The sequence below is a fragment of the Limulus polyphemus genome, unplaced genomic scaffold, assembly GCF_000517525.1.
Source record: "Limulus polyphemus unplaced genomic scaffold, Limulus_polyphemus-2.1.2 Scaffold300, whole genome shotgun sequence".
Lineage (NCBI taxonomy): Eukaryota > Metazoa > Arthropoda > Merostomata > Xiphosura > Limulidae > Limulus > Limulus polyphemus.
In genome coordinates, this window is record NW_013665910.1 from 678822 (window position 1) to 705088 (window position 26267).

Sequence of the window (26267 nt, forward strand, 5' to 3'; positions counted from 1 at the left end):
GTCATTTAGACGGTGTTCTTTCAGTTATTTTAAGCTCTCTTTGTCATCAGTTAGACGGTGTTCTTTCAGTTATTTTAATCTACCTCTATCGTCATTTAGACGGTGTTCTTTCAGTTATTTTAAGCTCTCTTTGTCATCAGTTAGACGGTGTTCTTTCAGTTATTTTAATCTACCTCTATCGTCATTTAGACGGTGTTCTTTCAGTTATTTTAAGCTATCTCTGTCATCAGTTAGACGGTGTTCTTTCAGTTATTTTAATCTACCTCTATCATCATTTAGACGGTGTTCTTTCAGTTATTTTAATCTACCTCTGTCGTCATTTAGACGGTGTTCTTTCAGTTATTTTAATCTACCTCTATCGTCATTTAGACGGTGTTCTTTCAGTTATTTTGAGTTATCTCTGTTGTCAGTTAGATTATCTTATTTCAGTTATTTCGGATTATTTGTATCACCAGTTAGAATATGTTCTTTCGATTGTCGTGAGCTATATTCTTATCATCAGTTAGTCTAGGTTATTCCCATAATATTGAAGTGCCCGTTCTCTCTATTAGACGAATTTGTTTTATTTGTCTTAAGTTAATTGTCATCACCAATTGAATGTTTTTTCATGTACCTTTGAGTTTCTTGTGTTTTCAAACGAGATTTTTTTCGTGATAATGACATGCATGTGTAGATAGATGCACGAGTTCCATTTTAAACATGTAAGTGTACCTAAAACGTTTACTGCATTTGTCAGGAGATGCAGAATTCCTCCAGTTCTTTAAGTAATTGATAAATGAATATTTGTATTATAGAGGAGCTAATTAAACGAGTTCTGTTTCTTACACTTTTTTCAGGGAGATCTTGAAGATACCTTTGATGTTAACATGTGCAATTTTTTTTTTCAACTGTAGTAAAGTCACAAGGGTACGTGTATTCATTGTTAATGTATTTAATAAAATTTATCGATGGGAAAGTAATAACGTTTTTTTGTTTTGTTTTTTGCCGAACCTTTTATCGATACACTATAAAAGGCTAGAACATGACCAGCAAAGGAGTTTTCTTGGATAATTTTTGCAATTAGTTCTTTTCAATAGAATAATAATAAATAGCAAACAAATAAACTACTTACTGGCGGATGTCTCCGGATCTTAGTTTTAGAACCTATTTTTAGATACTTGCTTTTAATCTAAAGAATGAAACGCTACAATTAATCTAAAGATGTCTTGGTTACGTTGTGAATTATTTGACTGACAAAGTCAACTACATTACTTCTCTCCACCCCTATTCCAAATAGCAAATTCGTTGACGTTAAAATTGTCTTCCAGAACTCAAAATTTCCCCCTCCCACCAATTAACAGGGATGCGATATATTTTTTAGAAATTAAGCAGTGTGAAAAATAGGTTTGAAACAGGTAAGTACGATACTTGTATAGAAAGGCACATTGTGCTAACACAGTAGTAAAATAACAAACAACGATTTCTAAGTATAATGATATTTAATGTAGAAAAAATACAACATGTTTTGGTTGTATCTTGGTGTGAAGAAGTCAGACAGTGAAGCCAAGGTACTGTCGAAATATGTAGTATGTCTTCTACAGTAAGTAACATTGTGCCTACAAATCGTTTTTTGTTGATAACTACGAAGTTTTCGGAGTTTAGGGAAATACAAGTGCTACCTATATTACCATCGTTATAGGTGTAAATAATGTGTCGTTCTAAAGTTAAAGTATACTTCAGCAGGGTCCCCGTAAGTGTTCTGTTTCAAGAGTAAATAAAATTGAAATTAAGAGTAACAAATATTTTTATTTCTTGCTTTTGTTGAAATGCTATGTGATGCTATGTTGTAGCCTACAGAGTACATATTTCTTCTCGTGGTTCATGGCATGCGCACGTTTTACTGACGTTACGACAGTACAAACTGAAATGTTCTTATCGTAACTTATGTGACGTCATTTTAAGTGTCTACTGACTGACTGACAGACGACACACTACTGTGTTACGAGTAGTTAAAACAGGTAATCCCTCCAGGCGGCCATTGGCACCCTTTTTGGAAATGACCGTCATTATAACTTTAAATAATGTGTCGTTCTACGGTTAGGTTCTACTTCATGAATATATCTGATGTTGAGAATCCATAGTACGTTCATACATGTGAGTGGTTTCCATCATTTAGTTTCAAGTTATAGAATGTGGATTGTTGTCATCGCACTGCTGCTGCTTGTTGGTTGGCCAAACCACTTGTGACGTCATTGCAACGCCAGAGCAGAGCGGACTGGTTGCCTGGGGGATGCTTCATTATGAACTTTCTTCAATGTCTGACTGACTGACTGCACGTTAACATTAATTGTGAGCACTAACACAACTCGCTCTCCATCTGATGCTTTACAGTATAAAGCGTACAGGTGTGAAGAGTGAGTCAATCATACAATAGTTTGATCGGTGTGTGAGCCCATGCCAGAAGAGGGTTTGATTCTGATCCCTCCAAAATTTTAGTGCTTAAAGAATATAATGATTATCGAAAAATTTCCATATGTTTAACTACATAACGTTTGTCCGGCTTAGATTGTTATTATTCGCACGGGTTTTTCATCAGTGATCTTTAACAGTCTAATATTATAGTCACTCGCCGAAACTTGCCATAGGAGGAACTTATCTCCTTTTGTTATTATTACCACTAGAGATTATTTTAATTAAAATAAACTGACTACTTGTATGCGTATATATATAACTCTTTAAGAAACATGGTTGTTAACCTAAAGAAACTCCCTCCCATTGCTAACAACACTTCTATCTACAACAACGTTCAACTTCCTAAGGAAAAACCGGAAGGAATAACCAGTCTCCAGGCCAAAATTAATAATACAACAGCAGAGGTAGGTGAGGTAATCCATGTCGGTTTGTTAAGTGTGAGGTAGTGAATAATACATCACAGGTTTTTCATCTAGCTTTGTAAGGTAATGTTTATGTCTGAATCATTGTAGCCTTCCAGTCAAAACGAAGGGAGATAAACAGATAGCTGATAGGACTGTTTCATTAGATTAGAGAAAAAAATATATGTATAAATATCAGGTTAACCTCTCCGGTGATATTTTAAATTCGTTTTTTCAGCTTCTCTCTTAAATCATTTGTTTCACTGTTATATAGTCGTTCTCTAAATTAAAATAAGTGTCACTGAAAACGTGAGAAAATACTTTTGGTAAAATTATGCACTATATATAACATTTTTTGTCGAGTCAAAATGATTTTCCGAGAATAAACAAGGACTGTATGCAAGGGCGCTGGGTCGTTTGCCCTCTCAATAATTTGGCCGTTAAAATTTTTACTTAAACTTCTTTTAATATTTTAGTTACTGAAAGATATTATGCCCCATTAATATTACCTGTTGGTAAGGTATTTTCACTGTTAGATTAGTTGCAAACCAAGCGATGGCGCTTCGGCGCTAAATACTGTGTATAATACACGTTTATAAGTATAATGTATAATACTTGTTTATAAGTACCTAATGAAAATCGCTTCCTTACCTTGATGCATTTTCATTGGTTGGTAATAATCTACAGTTAGAACATTGTAATTTTGCATTGTGCGTGCCATAGTTTATTTTATCGGCGTGTCTATTTACACATGTATAGTAGAGAGTGCATGCACAGTGAAACATTTATTTCAGAAATGTAATAGCGGGCTACTAACACCGGAATAAAGCTACCAAATTGTATGTTGTCGTAGCCGTGTCGTCTACTTTTAAAATTAGTGAAGTTAATTTGTGACCCTGTCTTGGATGTCAAGGCCTTTGGGACTCATTTTGTTATGGTTTCCTGCCCCGCCAATGTAAATTTGCTTCTGGCACCCCTCGTATGCAGTGCGTTAATCATGCATTTAAATACATTTTGAAAGAATAATTACTTACAAAATTAAGGATTTTTATCATTTATCAGGCAGGCCGTAGCAGTGTCTATGTGGAGATGGCTAAGATTGTTCATGGAAATGGTATTTTTAATATTTACTCAATACGTCATCATAACTTCACAATATTATACAGCGTTTCCTTTTATAACAGTATCTATGTAATGACTGAGTCACAAGTTCTAAGAATGTCTGTAATTATCATAGCAAAAAGTTCAAATTTTGTGTTCTTCTTTCTTCTGCTTCTTTTTTATTACACAATAACTAAAAAACCAAAACAATGGTGTCAACCAATTTCACTGAGGCGACATAGTTTCAAACGCAGTATATCAACTCAAAATTAGGGATAGCTAACGCTTAGCCCTTATGTAGCTTTGCACAAATGTCCAAAACACATTAAGTAAAGTGAGCTATGAAATTATATAGGTATGCTATAGAGTAGTTTTACGGAAAAAGGAAAAAATCTGATAAAATAGTATCTTGGGGTTTCCCTATGTAGTGTAATTGATGTCTTATTAGTGGAATTATTAAAAAATGAAAAATATAATTTGTGGATCTTCACTGGGTTAATAAGATGTTTTGTGAAGAAAACCTGACAGACTGTAAACCAAAAGCTGTCAAGATAAACAGTAGTCAGATAATTACAAAGATGTGTTAGATATTAAAAATGAATTGATAATAACTCATCTTTTACTTCACAGTCTCTGGAGTCCACAAGACAAATGCTGATATTATGTGAAGAGGTCAGTATGGATTATAGTTTTTCTGAAGTCTTTGAACTGTTATGTACATTTTTTAAAAGAATTGTGTAAACTTAAAAATATAAATGATGTGTTCTGTTTGTTTGTTGTTGTTTTTATCTTAAGCCTAGTAAATGTTAATTGCCTGTTTGGTAATACTTTTTTGATGTAACATTCATAAAATATGTAAAAAATAAATAATTATAGTACTAGGTGCTTTTATACTTTACAGAAATCCTTTCCATTAATTTGAGTTGCTCTACTTCAATTTTTATTGACTTCTCAAAATTCCTCCAGGCAATGTCTTTATTAGATTGTAGGTAGGGAGATGAAAGTCTTGTAATTCTAATCTTGTGCATTACTTAAGTTGATGAAAATTTCATAAGGCCTGCTGGTAAAAGGTATACTTTTAAGAATCTCTTGAGTAGAATAGTGTTCAAATAGTCAAACCAGTGTTTTATACAACTATTGATAATTATGTTGGTTCTTATTTTAGGGCTTACTCTTTATAATACTTGTATAATTCTTCAGTAATATTTTTTATCATATAGATTCGATAGACTATATATATGTAGGAATGGCTAAAGTACTCAATAAGCATAACACAAATATGCATGCTAAAAAATCAACAATGACAAAGAGTTTTACTTTAAAAGATGATCATCAGTCACTTTCATTTGTTTCTCTACCAAACAAGCCCCAAAACAAAGCAAGAAACCATTGCTAAGTTACTAAACCAGAGAGTTACCAACCCACCAAATTGTTCATCTTTCTTCTTCTTGTTTCAGTTGAGATAACTCTACAACTGCTTTATCACTAACTTCAGTTTAAACCTAAATCCACTTTATGTGTTTGTGGGCAGTGCATGATGTCATTGATTAGTCATAATAGCTGGTAGTCATTTAAAAAATATATATAATTCTGGTGTAAATGATGTAATCATCAACTTTTGAAGTTAGCTTTCTCACAGAAATTTAGCATTCTTTTAAAAAGTTTAAGTACAGGTTGTAATGGGAACTGCTAGCTAACAATAAATGAACTTTGGATGACTGTAATATATAGAATACTTAATGCTTTTTACATTATACAATCGATGTCTTTAGGGAGTCAACCCCTATATTATGTATGAAGTGAAAGAGTAAAAAATACATCAGTACATGTAGGGATGATCTTTTGATAGCTGTATCATCTCCTTATTGTTGTTTGCATTCTTTTTTGGCATTGCATCCATACATCATTTTCCATTTACAAAATGTTTTTGTTACTCGTGCCAAGAAGAATAACATTACTGTTTCTGTTATTGCTCATGGAATGAGATCTTCTCTAACCCTGTTACTGAAGACAGTTTTGTATATGATACTGAAAGAGAACTTCTTGTTCTTAGTCTGTTGCTAATACCCTGTTACTGAAGACAGTTTTGTATATGATACTGAAAGAGAACTTGTCCTTCGTCTGTTCTTATTAGCTTTGTTTTGCTGGTATTGTAGTAAATCCTAATTGCTGTACAATTAAAATTTATTTCAGTTTTGTTAACTCACTTTAATATGACTATCTATGGCATTGTGCCTAAAACACTACAGAAAAAATATTACATTACATTAATTAGCACTTTTTAGTCATTTTCAACAGTTTTTTCTTTTTTTTTAATTAAATAGTCAAGTATGTGAGTGAGTGACTGTAGTTCTGGGTTGACAGACAATTTATATGATTGATTTCTTTATGTCCTGTTGTGATGAACTCCCAATCTATAAGACTGCAAGAACAGTTAATATATCTAAATATGCTAACAGATATCTCCCTCATTGTTCTTACTTGAAATATTTCAGTAGCTTTGCTAATGCGTGGGTTAAGCAATGACTGAGGCTTTTATTTTGGGAATCAATCAATTTCTGTTTGCTTTCACTCAGGGCATTGAAACTAATTTTTTTTTGTCCACTGCCAGGTGTTACTTTTAAAACTACTAGCAAAAGTGCCGACCACATTGTAAAAAAAAAATACATCTATTTTAAGACCAACATTACCATATATTTACAATGTTTGTTTCAGTGACCTGGGAGGTTCCTATTTTTTGTTTTTAAAAGCTGTTGATAGTGATCCTCATAATCTAGTCAGTGGTGTTAGTGTCCAGGCTGCAGCACCATTCATTTTTTATTCTCTTCATGATGTTAAAGCCCTTCTCACGGCATACAGTAGATAGGGAGTAAAATTCTCTGTACTGGACATTCATTGTATCCTCACCATCACCCAGATGTAATTTAAGGAAGTGATGATGGAGAGAGGGTTAGATAAAGTATTAACTACTTGTTAGTGTAATTAGTAGGTCCCTATTTTAAGTTTAGAAAAATATACTTACAGCAAATTTCTGATATTTAAAATTTCATCTTTGTTAGAAGAGATTTCTAGAGATGAAGAGAAGGTTTGTATTTGTAATGTGGTACCAGTAACAAATGTATTCTAAACATCAGCAATTTTAATAGTTTAAAAATATATTTTTGCCATCTATTATACTAATTTGGTCTGGATATCACTGGCTTTATATGTTACTAGCCTATTTACAATTTTCCATTTTTCAAATGGAAACATGATTTTATTCCTTTTAATGCTTCAAACCTCAGAGCAAAGAGGCAGGGATTCGAACACTAGTGGCCCTTGATGATCAAGGAGGTAAGAATTAGCCATTAGTGGCATTAATTTTTTACCCCTTCCCAATAAATAAAATTTATTTTTTTGACTTTTAATTTTAACTACAATTGCTTAAAGTAATTTATATATTTCTTTGTGTGTGATTGTGTGTGTGTGTATTTTTCCATTTACAAAAAAAAGAAACACCACATTCCATATTTTGTTTTTTTTCCTTCCCTTCCCAAAATTTTAAGATCTTTTGAACAGAACATCAACTTGTCTTAGTTGTTCCACTATTAAAAATTGTGACCTTATCCCTTTTAATTTTGTATTATTCACAGTAGCAGCATCAGCTCAGCTTGGTATGATATCCTTGTTATACTAGAAAATCTAGTCATTAAACACAGTGCTTTTAGTGCATCAAAGTTGCTTGGTTGGTGTATATAATTCAGTTATAATGCTCGAGTTTTTCAGATAGAATGAAGGAAAACGGGTGGTTACTAATTAATGTGACTTCCTGTACCAAATAAACAACTAATTTTGAAGAGTTTTGGAATGGAACATCCTGAGACTTTTTCTTTTTATTATTAATTTCCCAGCTTGTTTAAAAATATTTTTGTTTGACCGTCTTTTGTTTCTTTTTTGCTTTATGTAGAGTCAAGATGTAGGAATAAAAACATTGGTTATGTTGGATGAGCAAGGGGGTAAGGCTTTATTTTTAAAATGGAATTACTTACATTTGAAATATATTTTTTTTAATCCTTTGCTTATCATTTTGTTTTGTCACCTATGTAGATGCCAGATTTTGTACAGAGACCAGTTAACTGCTCTTTAACCACAAAAAAAAAAGAAATATTGAATTGAAATTTTTAAAAATATAATAACTCTTTTATGTTATTTGTCATCATAATAGTTTCTTGGTGTTAAGTTTTAGCATTTTTTTACATAAATGTTTTTCAAAACTTATAATTCTGTGGCATGAAGGCTTGTTTTTTTTTTGGTTTGTTCAAAATTATTGAAAAACCGTGGCTATGGGTGTATTGAGCTCCACTTTCAGTTTTCAGCTAGACCAAGTGGCAGCAGAGAGTTAATCTGATATCTGTAACCTGTTTGTTTTCTTATTTCTTATATTTTGCCAAAGTGCTTCATCTTTGTGGTTATAGATTAAGAATATTATAGAAAAAAACTGACAAAATTTTATCACATTAACTTTTTTGTATCTTTTAACATAATTACCTGCGCTGTTGCTAAGTTATGAAAACACATTCCTGCCTACTTTATTGCATTATTTTGTAAACTTTCCATCTTTTGACAGTTGTCACATTTCTGTATAGCATGTCTGATAACAATATTTTAAGTTTGTTTCCTTGCATGTATTATAGTTAGTGTATTGAATAGCTAATGTCCATACGTTTTCTTTTTGCTATTACTAATCATACAAAATATAAATATGTAAAGTTTTTAAAGCTTAAAACAATTTCACATATAACTTGACAGTTCTCTGTATCTTTTGATACTTTTTTAAGCATATAAACATCTTTGTTACAAATGTTTATTTGTAAATCTCTTTTTCTCACTATGTTAATATCTGTAACTTTCTGAAATATTTGTGTATGGATAACATTTCTTCATCTTAAGTGTTTTTCAAGTTATTTGAAATATTTTGTATATTCAAGCAAACTGTAATTTTAACAAGCAATTTGAGTACTGTGAACAGTACTTTTAACTGATCAAGATTTGTGATCGTATACATTAGGCTCCAACCACAATTTTTGTTTTCTATGTTCACATGTAGAGAAATATAACTGCTGTTTTATAGTAAGTATGAGATACTTAACTATTATTTGTAGTTACAAACCATATTGATATTTGTTGTCTTCATTAGCTACATTTAGAAAATTATTGGAAAAAGGTACTTGGTTGTTTCATAAAATTATAAGCAGAGGGGGGGTTTTCAGTGTACATGATTAGGTGATTTTTATTGCATACAAGATTCACAAATTGTTAGGAAATTAAATGTTACCAAAAATTTAGAAAAATATTCTAGAAAGTGACTATCTCAATTATGCTACTTTGTTTATACTTAAGTTGTTTATTGTCCTGACTTAAATCAGGTCCAAAATTAAAAATTGGTAATTTATACTTTTATTAAACTGGTCTAAATAAATTAAATCTTGATTTCTGGGTATATATATATACACACACACATCTCATTAATTGCATGTACTTGAACATACAAATTCAAGCATATCAGTAAAACAATTTAAAGAATGTTGCAAGGTAATTCTTTTTGTTGTAATAATGTACTGGATGTAACTTTAACATAAAGAGGAACAAAAAATGCTGTAAATGTAGGAAATCTAAAGTGTTTTTTAATCGCTTGGATTTTTTTATTTCCTTTGTATATCAGTACTTCTGTAAAAGTTGTAATGATATTTTTCAAAGTACGTATCTTCTCAATTGCACAGAAAGCTGCATATTACATACACTTGTGAAAAACATTCATATCAAGAGGAAATTGTATGGTCATTAAGATTGTTTGCATCATTTGCCAGTAAAAACTTTTAATTCCAATATGATACATAATCCCTCTCACCTAACAGCATTTATCATCTACTGCCCTCTAATGCATTGAAAAGAAATTTTTCTCACTTGATGCACTAGCCTTTATACTTCCTAAGTTTGAGCTGCTCATTTAGCGTGCATAGAGCATGTGACAACCCTCTACCAATAGGAGCACAACACCCTCTTAGAGTAGCTGGCTCCCTCTGTATTATTTTATGTGTATCTCTCTTCCTTGATTGGCACACTACAAGTCAGACGTGTTTCTCACTTGCTTTCAGTTTTCAATATATTGTGTTATTTGTATTTTGATACAGCCAAACTAATTTTAAGTTTGCTTAGATAATTATTGCATTTTCAAGTGTCTGGATCTGTCATTTTCCACTCTTTTTGTGAATTATAAATTCACGATTTACTGGGACTATCACTGTGGTTCAAACAGTCTGGTTACCCAGACCTCGGGATCGATGTTGTCTGCCAAGGAGATGCAAGCCTTGGTTCATGGGGAGTTAGCTTCTTACATGGGTTTGGGCCTTCTTCCCCACATGGGTTGGTGCCACTTCCAGCTGATGAGCATATTCAGGATGAGGATGATTTATACATCATATTTCCTACTCCTTCATTTGCCGTGCCTCCAGTTCAGGCACCTTTCGAGGGGTCTCACCCTTCTACTCCTTTCCTCCCATAATTACACAGGTTTGTCACATTTTGAAGGTTTCTCCTGTTCCCTATGATGCCTCACCTTCCCTTTTGTGTGAGCTCCCTAATTCATACTATTTAGTATTTCTTTCTTCATCAGACATTTAAATTCATGCTCAGCAGTTTTTTTTTCGGGTAAGTTCAAGGGGTTCGTATGCCTCGACCTCTTCGAGTATGGCATTTCATTACTCATTGAATCCTTATTTGGATTCACTAAGGTTGAATCTACTTTTACTTCTCAGGGGTTTGAATCCTGAGGCTTTTGTCTCATTTTTGCAGGCACAATTTTCAATGGATTTGTCTTACCCTTACTAATATTTTGTGTTACCTCTCTTCTATGTCCTTTTTGTCAGAGGCTTTTCGTCATTCTCCTGATGAATTTTTGAGGGACCTCAGATCCCTACTGTGGTCGATGTTGACCAGACTATCTTCATCATCCCTTTCCATACTTACCTGGCTGTTTTGTAGTTGGGATCTGTTGGGGAGAGATGCACTGCTTGCGGAGGTGCATATCCCCATCTTCCCTCAGGGACTTATGAATAGTTCTGTTTCTGTGACATGGTATTTTGGGGCTGTCCTGATTCTTTGGAACCCTATGTTGATATGGCCAGGTTGCATAATTCCCTCTTGTCCCCTGCTAATTATTTATCACATAATTTTACCTACTTGTCTATTAAACATATTGTTGTTTCCCATCCTTCTCCTTCCATGTCTCGACCTTTACCTGCAGCTCGACATTCTCACCCTTATCCTTGTTTTTCTCATTCTTGTCACAAATGTTGTCAGTGGTATTGGTGGCTACACGATGAGGTCAGGTCCTATGGGAGCCAGGTTTCAACGTTTTGTCAACATTTAGGAAACCTTCACTACTGATTCATGAGTTCTGTGGGTTTTGTCAGAGGGTCTCACTCACTAGTTCCAGTTGCCACCTCCTATTTCCTTGTCTCCCATTCCTGTCCCACCTCCAAGGGATTCAGTGTTTGTCTGTCTGAGGCAGTGAGCGACCTCCTTCCCAAACACGCCATAGACCTCGTGTTTCCTGATCAGCCAAGGTTTTACTCTTGACTTTTTGTTTTCCCCAAGAAAACTGAAGATTGGAGACCAGTCATTGCCATCTTTTGTCTCAATCAGTTTCTGACCCTTTGTTGGGTTTTTGTTCCTTATCTGTGGATGACCAACTTTGATGTAGTGGATGCATACCTTCACATTTCCATCTCTCCTTCCTCACATCGTTTTCTTTGGTTTTTCCATGAGGGTGTGTTTTCCTGTGATGGGTTCTTCTGTTTTGGCTTGCCTAGGCCCCTTATTGTCTTGTTGGATAGTCAGTCTTCACTCACCATCTACGTTCATTGGAACTCCAGTCTCATCATTGCATTGATGTTTGGCTTCTTCTGGCTCCTTCCTGTTTTGTGTCTGCCACCCTCACCCATTTACTCTTGGAGGAGGTGACACATGTGGGTTGGTTAATCAAAATGGAGAAGTCCATCCTTTCTCCTACCTAGAACCTGCTTCACTTGGGAGTTTTCTTCAATTCCCAACTTAGTCTGGCTCAGCCTTCTCCACATCATATTTGGAATATGGAGCAGTTGATCATTGTCATGATATAAAAGACTGTTTAGTGTAGATAGTATTAATTTATTTATTTTGTGAGTTAATATTTTACGATTGTTTAGTGTGTTTTTTTATAACAAGAGAGTTAAATGCAGACAATTGTTGGAAGTTGTATTTATAATCCATCGATGTTGAGACTATCAAATGTCACGTGAAATACACTGACATCGAGAATAGATTTCTAGAAGGTGGGCGGATGATTAAGTGATAAATATATAAATAGTATGAGATGAACGGAAACAGCAGACAGAGCAGAGGAGAAAGAAAAGTTATAGAAAGTTGAAGTGTGGCTAAAGAAAATATTAGAAAATGTAAGGTAAACCATTGTAGGAGTGAATAGCCTAACATTTGATATGTGAAAGTGAGATTAACAGTCTTCTGACATTTCAGGAGAATAATTTGTCTTGTCAAAGGGTGTTATAAACAATTGAACCTCCCTGTGTGAACTTTGACCAAAAATAGACGATTATTGAAAGTAGGCCTAAATAGGAAAAAGCAGATGAGTATTGGAAGTTCAGGATACAACTGCAGTAACTCAGTGAGGCAGAGTTAGTGAATTTTACATGGAATACTAGTGTGATAGAAATAGAGAAAGGTAGTTCAGTTTGTCAACTGAAATTCTAAAGTATTTGAATAGGCCTAAATGGACTTTTGACAAGAAGAGAACCATGCAATGTTTATTATATCCCTATAGTTTAAAGAATTTGTTGTTCATACGTTAAATTAGTTCCAAATATATCTATTATTTTGAAAACAAGTGGCATGTTTGCTGTTTATTTATGATTCAATAAATTCAGACACCTACTGTAGAAGAATTCTAAGCCCAAAAAACAACAACACAGTATGTATTTTTACTATTAAGAAATATAAGTAAAAGCCTTTAATTGGCAATTGGTGAACATAACATCTGACAGTTGTCAACGCACTTTTGTTTCTCATTACATGCACCATCTGGCTGTATCCTTCTTTAGTTGATATTGTCTACCTCCTCTGGTGATTCTACATGCACTAGTTTGACTCTAACTTGGATGTCTTTTCCTATTTTGTTTTATTCCATTGACCTCCTTTTTCTTCGATAACTATTCAGATCCCACATAGTGTTGCCTGGTCAGGTATGCTTTCCCCTAAACCCACACTAGATACCTTTACAGTTATACTGCATACTATTGAGACGGGGTGTTCCACAAGATCTCTAGTGGCTTACCTAGTGCTATTTTTTATTTTTTTCTCTATATGTAGTATTCTGTTAAGTACTTGGTGGACCATCACTCATGGACTATCATGTGTACAACACATTTTATTCCTCCTTTCATCAAGTGAAGTTTTGGAATCCTTGCCACTTTCTGGTGCCTAGCTGCTTGGGTGGTAGACTATGGAGGCTTCCTCATGAGTGTTGACCACATGTCATAACATTACATATTGCAACACTCAGTTGAGAAGAAGGCGAAGCTGGGAACTCTACCTCTTTCTCCTTCTTGGACTTTTGTTCCCAGAGGTGCTAATGTAGATGGAAGCTGGACCAGCCAATGCTGGATCCTCCTTGGGTTTGGTTTGATGTACTTCCTGTCTCCTATCATTTTATAATTTTCTTACACTGGAAATAGATTTTCAATAGATACTTACCTCCTCTCACATACTTCCTGCCCTTCCTCCCCACTTCTGGTGTTCTTGTGTGCCTAATCTCAAAAGTGAGGTACACATAGAATAATAAAGAAAGAGCCAACTCCTCTAGGAGGATGTGTCATGCTTCTGTTGGTGTAGGGTTGTTGCATGCTAAATGAGCAGCTCAAACTTGTGTGGTATAAAGTCTAGTGCTTAAAGTGAGAAAAAATTTTTTCAATGCATAGAAGATTGAGAAAGGCTGTTACATGGAAGTAAGTAAGTAACTATTGGAAACCTATTTTCAATTAAAGAAAATGATAACATTCCATAATTCCAGATCAAGGGATTACAGTTGCAAATATCACTGGTGGCAAGGGTAACCAACTGATTAATCAGCTGTAGCCATTACTGGATTGGTTTTTAGTGCTGATATATATAGGTAGCTTGCTTTGATTAGAAGTTAATGAAAATCTGTAGAGTTCTCTGCCAATTTAATCTGGTGATCTTTAAAATCATTTATATTGTATAATAGTGAAGGAAAAGTCTTGTGTAGTTTGTATGATGCAGGGATAGAAATAATGAATTAAAATTCCATTCCATTCAAGGGAAAACTATCCGGAAGATTACATTCCTTCGTGTAAAATTGCACTTCCTTATGAATTTTTTTTTATTTAATCCATGGAATATGTTCACTTTCATTGGTTATAACTAAAGGAATATGGATTGACCATGCATTCCTGATCGGGAAAGCCAACTAAAAAGATGAAATTACATAGGAATGCAATATTTTGATTCCTGATGATGATTATTGGCCTATGATTAATGATATTTTTTATTGATAGGTTCCAAGGTTTTTCTTGTTCACTTTTTTGTATCTCATTTTGTTCCCACTTTCTTTCTAACAGTAATTTTGCAATTGATGTAATGTGAATTGCATGTAATTTCAACCATTCTTCCTGCTATTACAGAATCATTTTTATTTTATTTGTCAAACAATATCTTGATATCTCTTTTGTCATTTTAAAAGTCTGTATATTGCTCAGCAACCTTTTGTTTTTTTTTAATTCTCTAAATCCAAAAACATACAATAAAGTTTACTAACTGCAAAATTATTGACTGAAGAGGAAATTGAAGAACTGGCTATAATACAAAAACTTCTTGGAAAGAAACATTAACTAGTCTTCAACTGTTACATAAGAACTAAAATTGGAACCTTTATATTTCACTACCACAGCACATTTAAACACACCAATCAGATATATTGAATTACTGGCAAATTATGCAAAAGAGTTCTCCATCACAATGATGTCTACAAATTTCAATCTTGAAATTGCTCATCAATCTAATAATAAAGCACAAACTATCTCAAATTTGTTCAGTTATCAAATTCTCTTGGGCAAGTTCTTTGTACATATGTTAGTAAACAAAAGAAGTGATTATATCATACATGGGAAAAAGAATATAAAAAAAATACATATTCTGTGTGAAGTGTTTTAATAGAATTAATATAAATATATAGACATTGGTAATAAAATGTAATAAAAGCTAAATTCTGGAATCCTTATTACTAATCATAATTTAAAAAAGTACAATTTTATGCAAGGATTTATATTTTATGTTAAATGTATGTGATATTTCTCTCCTATATGAAGCATAAAGAAAAATGGCAGTGCTTTACTTTTGAACAAATAACTCATTAGAAAACAGTTAAGTTCAAGGAAAATTCAAAAATTTTTTTCAATCCTGTTGTATACTTTTAATGAGGAATACATCCTCTCAATACTTATCTTTGTTAACTAATTCTTCAAAGCAAACTTTTTAATCAGCTGCTTACAAATCTAAATAACATAAGCATTTTAAGATAAATATAGTTGCATTTTCTGTACTTTAAATAATTATTCACTATAATTTTATCTTTTATTAATTGTTAGTTATGGTTTATTTAATTGCAAGATGTACAGTTGCATTGTTACGATTAGCTAATGGTGTTCACACAAAGTTGATCGATAATATTTATTAAGATGAGTTAAGAAATGATAATTATCTATATATGGTAAGCACATTTTTATTATTGTGTTTGCATATCTATGAGCTGTATTTTCTTTCCAACCTATGAGTATCATATGAATTTGAGAAATTGAAAGAAGTATGTTGCTTAATTATGTAGAACTTTCTGTGGTATTTAAGAGTTTTTAACCCATATTTTCACCAAACCAGAACAACTTGACAGAGTTGAGGAGGACATGGACAAGATCAATGCAGATATGAAAGAAGCTGAAAAAAATCTAACAGGAATGGACAAATTTTGTGGTCTCTGTATTTGCCCTTGTAATAAGTAAGTATTGTACATGGAAGTTATTTAACACTTGTTGATAGTAGGGAGAAAAAAATTGTGAAGGAAGTACAACTTGTAAACAACTATAATTTGATCAAAAACTTTTTAAAAATTAGGTAAAATATCAGAGAAATATTATTGGAGTTTTTTGGATGTTGAGAATTAAGAGATAAGGATTCCACTGGATGATTAAATTTGGTATTGTGATCAGCTTTACAGTGAAAAAAGTTTTTTAAGTACTTAAAACTGCAATCGTACATTGCCTGGAAATGGCTCTATCTTATGAGATGAAATGTCAAAATTTTAATTGGCTACAAAACATTTTCACTGTCAAGCTGATCACAAGATTAAGTTTTTGAATGTTGATTTAAATAGTTTCATGTGTTTTGGTCCAGGTTACTGAGAAAACATGTTTTGTTGACTTCTGTTTTAACAAGTCATTTGCAATGTAATAAAAAGTGAAGCAGCTGTAGTAGGATACTAGAGAATAATGTGTTGGTGATGTTTCTACTTGTTAGAGAAATTGTAAGAATAAGCTTTGTTTTATGCTAAATAGCTGGCTAGGATTAGTATTTGTGATCTAGTTGCTATAGTTTGGATTGTTTTTAAGACAATTATATACATACACGTACAAAAAATATCTAATATCTCATTGTAAGTAATTTTATCATGTGATGTGGAATATAAGTAACAAAGTTTAGTTGTAATTATTTGGAAAAGGATAAAATTATTAGTTCAGAAACACTACTCATGTTTCTACAGAATAAATAGCTAATATCACATACCACTGCCTTAACTTCTCTAGTTATGATGAAATCAGAATTATACCATATCCTTCCACCAATAGGAGGTTAACACAACCTTCATGTGCTGTACTTCCCTTGAACTCTTTATATATACCAAAAGCTCATTCTTTTCCTAGACACTGCAGTGTTCAATTGTGTTATATTTCTTACCTTCAATTTTGTTGATTTTGATTAAAAAATGCACATTTTTAAAATTGCTTTCAATTAGAACTTCTGATGTGCATTTATTATCTTTTTTTATGTTACTATGATTTCTTCTCCTACTCAAACTACAATATTTTGGAACACATGTTCCAGAGTCTGTGACATTGGTTTCTTTGATAAAAATGTTTCCCATTGTCATTTGGGAGAGTGTTTAGGTTTCAGTAGAAGCTAATATTTAATCTGTTTTTATCATATGAAAATTATCAAGGCCTGAATACTACAAACATGCCAAGAGTTGGCAGATAGTGCTGTTGATTAGTTGCCTTCCCTCTAGTCTATCAATTCAAAATTTGGGGCAGCTAGTGCAGATAACCTTTGTATAGCTTTGCACAAATTTTAGAAACAATTTTTTTATGCAATATCATTCTAAGTATTATATGACAAACCACATGTCCTCTTATTACTTGTATATTTTAACATACATTTTAATGAATGTATATTTGTTCTTTTGGTAAAAATGTGGGTAAACTTGTATTATTAAAATAGAGTCAACAAGTTTCGGGAAGATTCTGGCACTTGGAAAGGTAATGAAGATGGAAAGGTTGTAAGCAACCAACCAGCACGTATAATGGACAATAGAAATGGAACCGGTCCCACTGGAAACTATATAACAAAGTAAGTAGAGCCATTTGTATAGACAGTTTTATTTTTTAGCATGTTTGATTTTACATACAGATGTTACCACTTTTAATAGTTGGATCATCAAGAAACAATCCAAAGTAATATTTATCATTTTCAGGTTAGAAGGTAGATTTTGCATTTAATTACATTGTTGCATAGTTTTATACTGTAAAAAGTGTAAAGTTCCTGAATAACTTGCCAATAGTTAACATATTTGTTTGCACTAAAGCTGACAAGTAGTTGTATTACTTAATTTTGGATGCATCTTGCATATTGAACAATGTCAAACCTCCCAGATTTCTCGCATTAATTACTCCAGAAATCAGTGAAGATAAGTTCCTTTAATATTTCAGTTACTGCTTGCACCAGCTTAATAACAAGCATCACCTTGTTTTGTGATGATAATAAAGGTAAAATGTGAGCATTCATCATAATAGTACAACACATTAAGTATGAAGACTTTTCAAGCCCACGGTTGTTCTTTTCCTTTGTACGTGTTTTTCTTGAACAGCTACACCTACACTTTGTCAAGAGTTAGTTTCCTAGCTCCTCTTCTGTCAATAATATAATTATTAGTTATTATATATGAATATTTAAAAAATATTTACATATCAGAGAAAAAATAAAGGAACAACTAGGTTTTCAAGGAAATCTGCATTATTTTTTATTGTCATGACAAAGAATTAACTAATAGCCAACGTGATGAGACTGTTAAAAGAAACTTTGGCCAGATTTGGCTTTTATTTTAAAGAACTGTAAATCCAGTATGACTATTGTAATTACTCTGAAATAATATGTTAATCCCAGTTAGATTTTAATTCCATATGTGCAGTTTAAGTTAATTTGATACTTAGCACATTCCTTGCAATTATGTATATTTAGGCATTGTATTCTGCATGTTGATTGTTAATTTTATTAACATTCTTCTTTTCCTCTTGCATAGGTACAAATTTTAGGCTTAATACTGTCAATGAGGAACTCAGCATAGAAATTTTGACTAATAAGGCCAGGAGAGTCAGAAATAAACTTTTAAAAAAATCATGTCAACACTTAGAGTAGTGCAAAAGCATACATTTTATCAACTAATTATAGTCAGAAATAATATTTAGGGTAAAGGTAGTCCTGTTTTCTGTATTTTAAAGGATTTTTTACTGTAACATCTATTGTGTTTATTGTTTGTCAAGTATTATGGCTCATTTATGTTAGTGCATATGTGTGCAATGAATAATGATATGACTGATACATCAAGACCTCATTAGTCCAAACATCAATAGCCTAGATTATTTATAGTCTGGATGATATTTCATATAGAAATATCTTCACAATGGGAAGTTTCATCAATAATTGGTATATTCTGATTCCAATTCTAAACAGCTATTTCTTATGAGAAACATGCATTTGTTGTTAATAATGATTTAGTAATCCTTATATGACTCCATAAAAGTCAAGTAAGGGTCAGTCAGAACAGGAAATGAAATGATAATTACCAACCAGAAACACGTGCACTCATAGTGGTTTCAGTTTATGACAATATTTCTGAGAAAGACCTTCACAGTAGGAGATGTTTGCATAAATTATAACAGATACTAAAAGATCATCAGGGTGATTTATAATACAGTCGTGTCAATTCGTAGTGCTCCGAAATGAAGACTCAGAAAGATCAACAGTATTAAAGTATATTTATTTATACAAGAAAGCAAATCCTAGTGTAAGACAATGATACCATGTAAAGATTGCGACATATTAATGCCACTTTCATGTATTATTTTGTTTGTATAATTATTGACAATGTGTATGATAATTGATACATTTATTGTATATACAGTTTCTGTTTGGTTATGCCCACCATTTCTAGTTTTCACTTTTACATTTTACTGATTGATAATACTTGTTATTAATAGAATGTCTGTAGTATTCACAGTGACTGATTTGACCATCTGGATGTCTCAATAATATGGAAAGACTACTTCATTAGAAATGTGTTTGGATTAATGAAGTTTCACTGTATACATGTTAACCTTTCCAATAAGAAAAAAATATAAGATCTTAAAATCTCCTAAAGTCTAAGCATCGTGTTTTCCAGAAAAATAAAACTAACACTTTGGTTTAGTGTAAAATAGAAGTGATTAAATTCAAAAGAAACACTTTTTTTTCATAATTATTTTATATTGCTGATATGGAAATTTCAATAATGACAATCAAATTTTTATTGTTTGTAATCCTTTTTTTCCCCTAGAATTACAAATGATGCTCATGAAGAGGAAATGGAGGAAAACATGCAACAGGTAGGCACAATAGTTGGAAATCTTCGAAACATGGCTATTGACATGGGAAGTGAAATTGACTCCCAGAACCGTCAGTTAACCAGAATCAATCAAAAGGTATGTCTGCATGATGTAAATCCATTTTTATAGGTCATTGTAAGCAGCACATTTTAACAACCACTGAATTAGCTACCAGGGTTGATATTTTGTCAGTGTGTTGTCTTTTTTTTTCCCAGTATGCTCCAAATGCAAGGCTCCAGTTTTGTGTGGAAAAGAAAAAAAAATTTAAATATGTGGCTAAGTATTTGAAAATATACACCAAAAAATTGTTGATTATGCAGGAAAAAGTAAGCAAGTCTTACCTAAAAGAAAAATAGCTTAAAAAAATAACATTTAAGAGTATATATATAATGCAATTACACCACAAACTGCAATTAAACATTTTTTATGAAGTAACAAAAAAATGCCCTTTTGGACTATAGAAATCTTTTGACAGGCCATTAATCAGACTGTTTGGCCATGAGGAACCACTTGTCAAGTGACAAGAAACAAGCTAAATCAAAACTTATTAACCAGTAACACTGAACTAGACTTTACTTAGTCTAGAAATTCAGACTGCGGTTATGTAGTCAACCACTGATTTTGTGGTCATATGTAATACATGTTGCAGTCTTTTTTGAATTTTCTGTACTTAGAGACAGGTGGTGTGTAAACTAGACTAGTTGCAGTTGTGTAAGCAGTAAACAAACATTTGCCATCACATACTCTTAAAACTAAAATTTGCAAATTTTCAACATTGTAACTGCAATTATAAATGAAATAAGAAGTATTTCTTTTATACATTAAAACTATTTATATGAACCACTTAGTTAATAAAAAAGTATAATTATGAAAAACTCTGAAGCTTTTTATGCTTTAAGCACTTCCTATGTATTTTACTCGCCGTCTGATTATAAATATTTAAAAAAGTTTATTATCCTGTGTATATGTTTTAGTTTTTGAGAATATTTGTAAAATAATCTCAATAAGTCTGAAATCTATACATAGCAGATATTATGTATTAAAAATAAACTAAGACTTTATAATAACAGTGCATTTTGAAATATCATAGTAATTAAATTATTTTGGGGGGAGACTCTTTAGATACAAGGAAAAAAATTCTTTTAGATATATTTATCATTCAAAAATGCAGTTGCTGTATGATTGGATGTTAATGTTTGTTTCATTGAAGTGATTTGAAAGAGGTAGTATGAGTCAAGTATTTGGAAGAGAGTATGTCCCTGCTTGTTAAACTTTTTTCTTCCATACATATGAATATTTTGCTATTTTTTTCTGCATTTGAGAAAGCATGATTGATTTTTCAGTTCATTGTTGAGTAGTTGTTGGTTTTTTTTCAGTTCCTGTATTAATTGTAATATGTTTCATGTATGTAGTGTTTTCTAACAAGTTTATTTTACATTTGCTATAGTACAACTATGGTTTGTGCATGTTAATTCTGGCATCTTATATCTTTCTTTTCTTTCTCATTTTTGCCTTTACATGCCCAATGAATTTATTTATTAAAAACAGCTGCAGAAATTTCTCCTTCTGAAATATATGAAGTGTTTTTTTTTATAAGCTATTTTATTGTCCATTAAGTTTGAATAGGTTTTGTTTTTAGTTGCATCCATCCATTTTTTGTGTTTATTCTCCCAAAATTCTACAGGCAGAATCAAATGAAATGCGTATTGAAGGTGCTAACAAGAAAGCTCATAAGCTGATGAAGTGATGATTTTCCCAAATTCTGTATCACATTCCAGGCACAGTCAAACGAATCACGGATAACCATTGCTAACCAGAAAGCCACAAAGCTCCTCAAGGATTAAAAGAGAGAAACTCAAGACTGTGGATGTGAAAATTTCTTCTGTGTTTGAAGCTACTGCAGTTTGTGTAAATCCTCGCTTGTTTTAAAAAAAGGCAGTGGGTATGATACATATAGGTGTTGTCAACTGCTACTTCTTGCTGACTTTGCTTTTGTCCTAATCATGTTGTATTAGATCAGTAATTAAGTTGGTTTGTATTTGTAACTTGAGTTTGCTTAAATGCTTATTGTTGCATGTATCTTAGTGAGCTGAATTGATAAATTTAAAAGAACATGGGTGATTTAGGAATTGCTCATTATTCTTAAAATTGTAGCATAATTTGTTTTATTTATTAAGCAAAAACATTCAAGTATTATACATTTTGATTTAAAAAATCATTTTCAATTATTTTTCCATTGTTCACGTATCTGTTTCACAGAAACTCAAAGAATATGACAGTTGTTGTTTATAATAATTTCTGTCATTTTAGCAACCTGTACATCTAGTAGCATTTTGTGTGGTTAATTCTGTGTATTCAAGACATCACTGCAATCATAGTGTTTATTAGTATTACTTGGAGGATCCAGGTTTATTTCATGTTGCCATTACACGTGCATTTGATTTGAAAGTTGTTTTTTTTTTAGGTGATTTAAATCTCTATTATCACTTAATGCACTTGTACCATTCTGCTGTTTAAGTTAGTTTGTCAATAATCATAAAATTAGTAGAACCAAGGATGTACTTACAAGTTGATCTGTCAGGGTTTTGTAGCATTTTCTCATGTACAGAGGGAGTTATAATCACTTAAAGAAAGAATTTCTTCACAATTTAAGAAATCCGTTGCTAGATATAATTTTCATGTCGTATGATGTTCCAAACTGTCTTATAAATTCTCAAGATTCTAATTTTAAAATCAAACCAAAGGTTCTCATTTAATGAACTAATTAAACTCGAGGATCATAGTTTCCTTTCATACAAAGGTTTTGTGTATATAAATATTAATTGTTCTTGCAGTAAAATAAACCCAGGCAGTTTTACCTTTGAACTTTCACTACATTTTAAGTTAACTAGGCTGTTTAAGGTTGTTTTTTTTATTGTGCATTGATAAGTTTTGTATATATTTGTACAAAATGAAAAAATTATTCTAATAATGGTTTCTCATGTGTAGGTTGTTTGAAGTTAAAAACAGATAGTTTCTTCAAATTTATAGTGCATGTTTTAAAGCAAGCTCATTTGTTAACACCTTATTTCAAGTGATGGAGCTGAGCACTTAAAGTGCTTATATTTGAATAATTTTCAACTAGAGTAACTAAATACTGGATGGAAAAAATAAATTCTTCTGTATTCTTTCATAATGTTGAGGAATATCAAGTATATTCATGTTGCATAAAACTCTGGGTTATTCCCAGTAAATTCTATATTTAAGTGCTTTACTTGGTTGTAAAAATATTTTTACCAGTGCCTATTATTGGCATTTTTATGTTTTATCGATGTTATTTCAGTTTTATGTTTTGTTACATATGAAGTATTTAGGTCAAGAAGCAAACATTGATTCTGTTATTCAATTTATATTTAATTTTGATCTCATAGATGAAAGAATTTGTTAAGGAAATTATGCACCATTGCATCATTCTAGTGTTAGATTAAGAACCAGTACAAAGAAAAAGGGGGGGATTATAAAGTTTTTTTGTAAGATATAATATTAGTTTTCACTGTTGAGTAAGTGACTCAGTTTATACAACAACATATATATATTTGTAATTGACCAATTCAGTTTTGTAAATATTAGAATAATTTAATACAAATAAAGGAACAGAGTTCATACACTTCCATAATAACAAGTGACTTAAAAAGCATCCAACAAAACAGTTCTAACAACACAGTTATAATAAGGGACTTATATCTGAGTACAGTTGAATTTAAAGATAATTTCATATCTATAGTTGCTTTACATCTGGTATCCCTCTGTGTTTACTATAATTAATCAATTAGAAGATTCTTTTTCTGTAAAAATCATTTTGAACTACAAACTTAATAGAAAAACATTTCTATTCTGGTTAAAATAAAACTTTAATCACTGAGAATTTTTTATAACAATTTTTTTTCATGATATTTTACAGTTTTACTGGTCTTTTTTGAGAAACAGAATGGTGCTTTGAATTCTACAAAATTTCTTAGAACAGCTAGTTCTCATCACTTAAGTCAATTTCTGTACATTCCATAGTAGCACAGGTGTGTAAAAGATCACAAGTCATCTCTTACTTGGGTTAAACAAGTCTGTACAGTTACCTATGAGTAAAGGAAACCGTAATACTTCTTCATGCGAGTGTAGACCATGGAAGTAACAAATATGATTGTAACTGTTCTGTAGAATTTTGTAAAATAGTGTATCTTAGCAATGAGATTCAGTTATAAGTATCGAGGCATTATTAGGTGTCAATTGGGAAAAGTTGTTCCTAGGTACTCAGTTAAACCTTGTGGTTGTTTCAACCTCACATCTTCAAGTGTGTACTTAAGAGACACAGATACCTAGTCATTGATATATAGGGTTGCCTTTTAGAAAAACATGAGATACCTAATTATTTTTAATAAACAATTTAATATCTTCACATTTTTTGGGGAGTACATTTTGAAAGCAAAAAAAATGTTTATAAAATATTTTCAACATACTTTATGGTATTTGTATTATACAAGGCTTACTAGCAACAGTGTTTTCAGAAAGAATGCATTTTATTTTCAGGTTCATAATTTATAAATTTTCATTTTGAATTATTAGTTGGCTTTATATCAGTTTCTGATGTTTCAACAACCAGATAACATAATAGAAAGAACTTTAACAGGCCTGATTTAAGATGGTTATTAATTTATCTGTCTTTTATATACCTAATGTCCAAGCTAGATTTTTCACTTTTATTTTGAAATGATTAAATTATATTTCAGAATGAGATGTCATTTTTCTGTCTAATATTGTAGTATTATCCCTCTGTTAGACACATAATGTTATTGTAAGTCAAATTATTTTTATGTTTGTAAGACTAGAATATCTTTGGTGATGATCTCCTACAAGCCTTAGCGTTTTAAGTTGTCTGTGTATTTTTTTTTCAATGGTAGGAATCTATATAACTGTGAAGTACAGCAGTTAATTTCATTATATATTTATTTTTAAAAGAAAATATTGTTTTGGGTTTTTACAATTAAACTTATGAAGCCTCTCTCATAATACAACTTTGAACCTCATTATTTATAAATGTATAATTGGAGTGGTCTAAAAGTACCAGTATTGGTTAAAACCAGTTTTCTTATCATTATGTTTGATATAATAAAAACTGTGTATTTAAAGTGTTGGAATTAACTTCACTGTTTGTGTCATGCACTGTGTGTGGAGTTTTATCATGCATAGGACAGAAATACTTAAATTAGAAATTGAGTTTCCTCAAATTTGTGGAAGATAAAATGTAAAAAATATATAATGAGTTGTTTTTATTGTTGCATTTAATTGCTTTAATCTGAGCTTGCATATCATAATTTTTCTAGTGATTTGATTATGTGAATGTGTAAAAATTCCTGATTTATTTCATTGAACACTGTGATTAAACAAAAGGATAAAATCCTCACCCTGAATCCAAAATTTTGAGAAGTGCTATTTCATAAACTGAAATTCACCCTCTAATGATACTATAAATTACTAAGTGTCCTCATCCATGGAAAGATCACTTTTTAATTGTTAAGAACTTTAATAAGGAATTTGTTCATGATGTTCAAAAGTTTCAGTGATGAACAAAAACAAATGTAAAAAATGAAGAATTATCTTTAGAAAATGTGTTGATGAATAGTAATTTGTTATAAATACTGTAATAAAATCAATCTGAAAATGTTAAGCCAAAGAGAAAAAGAACCATCTATTTTTATATTTCCAATTGTATTATTTGTGTAAAGATTTCTGAATATTCAGATCAATATCTTTTTTTCTTTGAGAACTAACTATGTTACTAAAATTTAGAAAACATTGCAAGTATCATTGTAATATGGTCAATTTAATGTTGTATCTCAATCACGTTTTTCTTTACATTTAATTTTGTTTTTAAGTTAATTTTTCAATGCCAAGGTCCATGATTTGTAAATGTTTCACAGAAAACTTTAATTATGGTACTATAGGAACATGTTAGATAAATGTTAACAAGTAATACAATACAATAATAATAATACAAGTAATAGTTTAAATTCGATGACGAGGGACCCACTTTGAGACTAATAATGCTTGGAGGTGGCTTGAATGGGTAATGAAGAAAAACTTTAATATAAGTTTAATATAACAGCAAATGTACAACTTTAACTATGATAAGTAAACCTTTTCGAAATGTTGTACATTTGCTGCTATGTTAAACTTATATTAAAGTTTTTCTTAATTACCCATTCAAGCCACCTCCAAGCATTATTAGTCTCAAAGTGGGTCCCTCGTCATCGAATTTAAACTATTA

General features: G+C 31.6%; 1 protein-coding gene across 3 annotated transcripts in view; it reads left to right on the forward strand.

Moving 5' to 3' along the window:
• LOC106457182 (synaptosomal-associated protein 25-like) overlaps positions 1 to 26210 on the forward strand; it is a 51446-nt gene extending 25236 nt beyond the window's left edge. The window contains exons 3-8 of one of the 3 annotated variants that reach the window (XM_013916576.2): positions 4584 to 4625; positions 7238 to 7286; positions 15936 to 16053; positions 17550 to 17678; positions 19921 to 20065; positions 21654 to 26210. In XM_013916576.2, the coding sequence (XP_013772030.1) occupies positions 4584 to 4625; positions 7238 to 7286; positions 15936 to 16053; positions 17550 to 17678; positions 19921 to 20065; positions 21654 to 21716 (546 nt within the window). In that variant the 3' untranslated portion in view covers positions 21717 to 26210. Of the gene's footprint in view, positions 1 to 4583; positions 4626 to 7237; positions 7287 to 7899; positions 7949 to 15935; positions 16054 to 17549; positions 17679 to 19920; positions 20066 to 21653 lie in introns of all 3 variants that reach the window. The other 2 variants (XM_022383019.1, XM_022383020.1) reach the window with 2 other exon arrangements.
• The last annotated feature ends 57 nt before the right edge of the window (positions 26211 to 26267 follow it).